The sequence below is a fragment of the Panicum virgatum genome, chromosome 6N (genome assembly GCF_016808335.1).
Source record: "Panicum virgatum strain AP13 chromosome 6N, P.virgatum_v5, whole genome shotgun sequence".
NCBI classification, from domain to species: domain Eukaryota; kingdom Viridiplantae; phylum Streptophyta; class Magnoliopsida; order Poales; family Poaceae; genus Panicum; species Panicum virgatum.
The window spans coordinates 44,290,738-44,296,535 of NC_053150.1; the positions used below are offsets into that span (position 1 = coordinate 44,290,738).

A 5,798-nucleotide genomic window follows, 5' to 3' on the forward strand; every position below is an offset into this window, starting at 1 on the left:
GCCTGTGCGAATGCAGGCGGTGCGGTGCGAGGTGGTGCGGGTTGGACGTGATGCGTGGCGGCTTGGTGGCGCCGCCAGCCCCGGGAAGACTCCGTGGATTTGGCTGTACTGTGGTCATGCAGCTAAGGACGGGATTCTCCATACGAAAGTCTCGCCGGCTTCCTGTTGGTGGCGATGACGATGGCATCCGAGGGCGTCATCTTGGAGCACATCCCTTTTGCGCGAATTCCTCTAGGTGAGAACCTTGTCCACTTGTTGGACGGGCGACGGCGGCATTTTTGACGTCGTTACCTTCTTGGAGGCATCGTCGGTGGAAGGCTTGCCGCTGGCTTGGCAGTGTGGCTTGGTGGCTAAGGGTCACCTATTAACATCCATACTGACACACTTATTAATTTGTTTGTATTTATTTGCACCGAAACCATGCATGCCTTTTAACATCCCACATGTTATTCTTTTAGGAAAAAAACATATTAAATACTTCAGGTTTTTAGTTGACAACATGAATAAACGAATGGATTACAGAGCATGCGGCTTAGCCTACCATGTATACATATTTTCTAGTTCTTGTTAAAAAAAGATATTTTCTAGTTTGTAAACAAGTATTTGACCAACGAATCAAGTATCCCGGCCCGGCCTAGCCATCCCCTTCTTCTTGAGCCTGGCCCGGCGCTCATCCACCAGCATCTTGGCGAAATGGATGAGCTCCTTCTCGTTGGTGCCCCTGTCGCCGTCCGGCTCGTTCTTGCCGGTCTCCACGTTCACCTTGCACGCCGGCCTCGTCAGCAGCGCCCTGCCGACGCCGACGAGGCGGTCCAGGTTCTCCCTGGTGGCGACGTCGACGGACGCGGTGTCCCCCGCGAGCTCGTCGTCCTGGATCCGGAGGTAGCTCTTCTCGGAGTGCAGCGTCTGGAAGAGCACGGAGGCGTGGATGTCGACGAGGTCGGAGCTGGCCTGGGAGAAGCTGTCGATGATGGGCGTGGCGCCCTTGTTGTAGAGCCACCCCAGGATGCCCCACCTGCTGCACTGCACCGCGTCGAACTTCTCCTCGACCTTGGCGGAGCCGGTGCCCAGCGACAGCACCATGAACTTGCCGTAGTCCGCCGGCTTGATCGGGAAGAAGTCCTTGTTGCCCAGCAGGATCTGCTTGCTCACGTGCGACATCGCCAGCAGCGTCTGCGGCAAAATTTGTTGACATTTCATCAGATCTCAGCTTCACGATTAAGACAAGTCGTCGTCAAACGCTCAAGTTGTTTATTGTCTTCGCAGTTAAATTTATTAATCAGTCTAGACAAGTAGTAAACGACTTGGACTATACTTTTCCAAAGTGACAGCTATAGCGGCACATTTGGCTCCAATTGTGCATGGTTTCGTGCGTTGCTACGTGTTCTTTAATTTGGTGTCGATACGTGGTCGGTGTCGATGATGACTCACCGGATTGTTTGCGGCGACGCCGCCGTCGATGAGGTTGAAGGCCCGGGGCTTGCCGGCCTTGTCCTTGGTCTCGAACTGGTGCCCCGGGAGGTAGGTCGGCGCGGCGGAGGTGCTGATGCACACGTCGGAGAGCAGGGCGTCCTTGGAGACATCTTTCTTGGCCTGCGGCGTGTGAACAGCAGTCGCGTTAGAACCGAACGGCGCAGGACCAAACAAATTAACATGCAGCAACGACAGAATGAATACAGATGCGTGCATGTGTTAAGTTTGTGCAGCACGCACGTCGTATCTGGAGAAGATGGTTGGCTGGAGGAGCTTGATGTCGAAGGTCGGGATGACGACGTTCCTGAGCGCCTGGCTGACCTTGGTGTCGCCGAGGAGCTCCCGGACGACGGAGCGGAGGTACTTTCCGTCGTACTTGGGTCCCGACATGCTCTTGAACAGGCCCAGAGGACCGCCGCTGCACAACGCACACACGAGTCAGACGATGACATGAACGGTAGCTAGCTAGTACGAGTGTACGACTAGCTAGTACAGGAGTTTTGTTCCGATCCGTTTCGGAGCTTGGCAGCTAGGGTTCGTCGGAATGGATATGGATCCTCACCTGCCGGCTGGGAAGATCTTGGGGCAGTGTTGGAGGTAGAAGTCGTTGATGTCCTTGGCGGCGAAGAGCGGGCGGCCCTCCTTGTTGGGCGCCGTGAGCATGGCGGTGACCAGCCCGCCGGTGCTCGTCCCGGCGATCACGTCGAAGTAGTCCGCGATCCTCGCGCCCGGCCCGTCCATCTCCTGCGGACACATACACAAAGCTCGATCGTCAGAAACCGGCGGCGACATGCCTAGCTAGATAGGTCCCGTATGCAACGTGTGCATGCAGGACTAGAGAGTACGACTCGATCACCTGCAGCTTCTCCTCGAGGAAGGCGAGGATGGTGCCCGGGATGATCCCGCGGACGCCGCCGCCGTCGATGCTGAGCACGGTGACCATGCTCCCGAACGCCGGCGGCGGCGACATGGGCGTGGACAGCGTGGACGCGCCGCGGCTGAGCGCCCGCTCCGCCACCGGGTTCAGCGTCAGGCCGGACCCGCTCGTTCCGAGTCCCGCGGTGTACACCGGCGCCATGCTGCCCACGGCCTCAAATCACAAACACTTTTGGAACACACAACCTCCCCGGCCCCTAGTTCGCGCGTGCAGTGCCGCCGCGCTAAACAAAAGACTCGGGAACTCGTTCGTTCGAGGTCGAGGAGATGCTCTGCTCTCGATCGCTCGCGCTTCAGGCTTTACAAAAGGACCCTCTTGTCCCTGGCTGTTGCGCTTCGTGGTGCGTGAGGCGAGAAGGTCCGTGCACGAGCGCCTGTGCTTATAAACCCCGGGGGGGGGGGGGGGGGGGTTGCTAAGGAACGGGCCAACGCGGATCTGGTCGTTTTACCCCCAAAAAAATGGCATTCCCGTCGACCGGCGGTGCCATCGGAGTCGCGCGCGCTCGTGTGCACCCAGGGACGGAACTGCCGAACTGGAAAGGCACGGGCGGGAGTTTGACCGGATCAAGCATGGACAGTAGCTAGCCGGGCGGACAACCTAGCGAGTCCTGCAGGATCCTGTACTGTCGCCGTCGCTGACACTTGCCGGCCGGGTTCGCCGGCTTGTCGCTTGCGAGGGCGCCCGGCCGGTCGCCGGCGTGGGTGCGTACAGTAGCTAGCCGTGCGCGGGCGCCGCCATTATTGGCGGGGTAGTCGGGTGGACGTGGACCTGGACGTTTGCGTGCGCACAGCGTATCGGTATACCGAGCGGCGAGGACTTCCGCGCCGGGGAAAGCGGCTGGAAGTCCCGCGCTGTGAACGTTACGGTGGCAGTTACAGATGGCTCGTGTACCTGTGTGTTCCAATCATTTCTGAGGACAGAATCAAGCCGCTTGACCTGCTGACCTGCTGACAAAAGTTTCTTTATCTGACATCCCGGTACAGGACTTAATAGAATTAATATAATACTTATACTAATAAATTATATTTTTTTTTCCGAAAGCCGATTTTTAAAGAACTCTGAAGTTAAGCGTGCTCGGTCTGAATCAATTTGGAGATGGATGACCAAGGATGCACATATGTGAGAACAAAGTGTACAGAAAAAACTTTCCGTCTCCATCTCTGTCAGACTGTTCCGATCTTGGGGGTTGCACGTTACGGCTTTGAGTTCTGACCGTTGAATTTTCCACTAGTCGAAGCTAAGCTTCTGTTTTTTTTTCAACCACCATATAATCCATCCCACACACCTCAGACGTTTTCCTATTGCTCCAATTTTTTCCTTGCGTAGTTCGCAGAATATTCCACCGTATTTTTGCCACACAAACGTTAATCCTATGAGCGTAGTTTTCTTACTAGAAACATAGCGGCGTGCGTGACATATAGATTATATTTTGAAAACAGCAACATTTCTATCCACACCCACCGCGTGAGTATTGAACGGGTTACGGCTGGTACTGGGCAATACGTTTACCGAGTCGTTCATTACTGTGTTCTCGAGGATTTTATTTTACACCAAAAGATTACCCCAAGCTCAACATGGATTTGTTAAGATATCCCTAGGATTAAGGATAATGATGGGCTTATACCGAATATGCCCCTGAAGTGTTGACTCTATATAATAGAACATATACTTATCATTATGTGAATAAGAGATCAGTTCTACCCACGTTTGTCTCTTCTTGTGTTCTTCGTGTGTTTGGAATTGGAAAGGGAGACGGGTCATCTACATCTTCTCCACGCCTCATTTGCTGCTGGGAAAGGGACGCGGATCGGGGGATTCGCAACGACACCTACATCTCAACAGGATTAACATAGACCTTGGGAAAATTAAGTATCAATCGTGAAGCTAATGATGTTGAGGCGACTGACTACCACCTTGTGCTTAAAGCGACTAAAGCGTAAGGAGAGGCGGCGCTTTATAAATTACCAATAGACAAAATAGCAGGATAGAGCAGTAGGATTAAGAAAAAAAGAAAAGGAAGAAAAGAAAGAAGCAAGAGTAATAAATGGGTCGGCACAGGCCTTCAGATAGTCAATATGGGCCATCTTTCTCTCCTAGCACATTAAAAGCTAGTTCTCTCTCGCTTGCGCTTGCGGGGCTCCACCTCCCAGCATCTCTCCCTTCCCTCTCTCTCTTCCCTCCAGGTGAGCTATTTCCGCCCGCAGCTTCCTCTATGTCCCTTCCCCTTCCTTCCCTCCCTGCAGGCTCAGATCGACCCCGTCAATGTCTAAGGCAGATGTTGGTTAAGCGACCCCGACGTCCAGCTTTTTTTACCATGATGATGTTAACTATTTTTTTCTCAAATACATAGGCAGGAGCTGCGTATATTTCTGTATTAAGAAGAAAAAGAGTTTGTTAGGCAACACGAGCGAGCTCACGAGGATCAATGCTTAGGCAAGCCGGGTCAGAAAAGAAAGACATAAAGGACCTATTACAAACCAAACACGCTAGTCTTGCAGCTCCCGTTGGGATCCATGATTCACCTTCTTATTGAATGGAGCTTAGCAAAGCGTTTTTCTGTAGCTCAGCATCTCTGAACACACAAGCGTTGCGTTCCTTCCGGATGTGCCAAGTCACCAAAATGACGAGGGCGTCGAAACCTTTGCGCTTCGGGGGTGGCAGCTGCCCATGCATGCAGCGAAAACTACCATTATTGTAGTAGGGTCATGCCGGCAGCTGCAAATATATACCTATGATTCCTATACTGTTTAGGAGCAGCCACCAAACCTACAATGAGTAGGAGCACCGGAATAGCTGACTTAGTTCGATGGCTCCGGTAGCACTTCCAATGTCTTGAGTTTAATTTTTGGTGAGAGCGAATTTCAGACTGAGGTTAAAAAATCCCCCACGCTAGCCAGAGAAACTAGATTTCAGGGGTTTTCTCGGCTGGGGAACCGAAGTCACTTCCTCTTAATGAAAATTGGTGGGGCCGTAATATCCCCTCCGGTTGATTTTTTTTAGAATGTGGTCCCAGGTCTCATCTTCTTGATCGCTAAGTTTGCAAGTGATAACTGCATCCAAGCCATGGTGAATCCGACAGTTGGCGGTTCATTATCTCCGAAGAGTAGTAGGCTAGAGAAACAACTTAACTTTCATCGGAGCTGTGACGGAACCGCCAAATTAAAACTCTAATTAAGCGTAATGGCCGTCATTTGAACACATCGGGTGCATTAGCTTAACGGCTTAATTTGGCGATCCTTACTCAACCCACGGCCCGATCGAAACAACACCGGTAGTCCCACACGACGATGGACGCAGATAGTACAAGCACGACAAAATACTTGAAAATATACAAGGATGAATGAACCGATAAACAAGAGTTTTACAAACTGAGTTCAAATTTACACAT

At 52.4% G+C, this 5,798-nt stretch overlaps 1 protein-coding gene across 1 annotated transcript; it reads right to left on the bottom strand.

The window, feature by feature from the left end:
- Positions 1 to 484: 484 nt before the first annotated feature.
- LOC120680207 (patatin-like protein 2) lies at positions 485 to 2,769 on the bottom strand. Its single transcript, XM_039961817.1, has 5 exons — positions 2,330 to 2,769; positions 2,036 to 2,217; positions 1,714 to 1,891; positions 1,432 to 1,593; positions 485 to 1,173 (listed from the first exon to the last, which is right to left on the bottom strand). Exons 1-5 carry the CDS (start codon positions 2,549 to 2,551, stop codon positions 616 to 618), a joined length of 1,302 nt encoding a protein of 433 aa, XP_039817751.1. The 5' UTR covers positions 2,552 to 2,769; the 3' UTR covers positions 485 to 615.
- Positions 2,770 to 5,798: the final 3,029 nt, after the last annotated feature.

Coding starts and splice junctions, on each gene's coding strand:
- LOC120680207 (XM_039961817.1), bottom strand. CDS start 2,551: ATGGCGCCGGTGTACACCGCGGGACTCGGAACGAGCGGGTCCGGCCTG. Junction 1,892..2,035: donor AAGATCTTCCCAGCCGGCAG/GTGAGGATCCAT, acceptor TGCGTTGTGCAG/CGGCGGTCCTCTGGGCCTGT. Junction 1,174..1,431: donor GCGTCGCCGCAAACAATCCG/GTGAGTCATCAT, acceptor ATTTTGCCGCAG/ACGCTGCTGGCGATGTCGCA.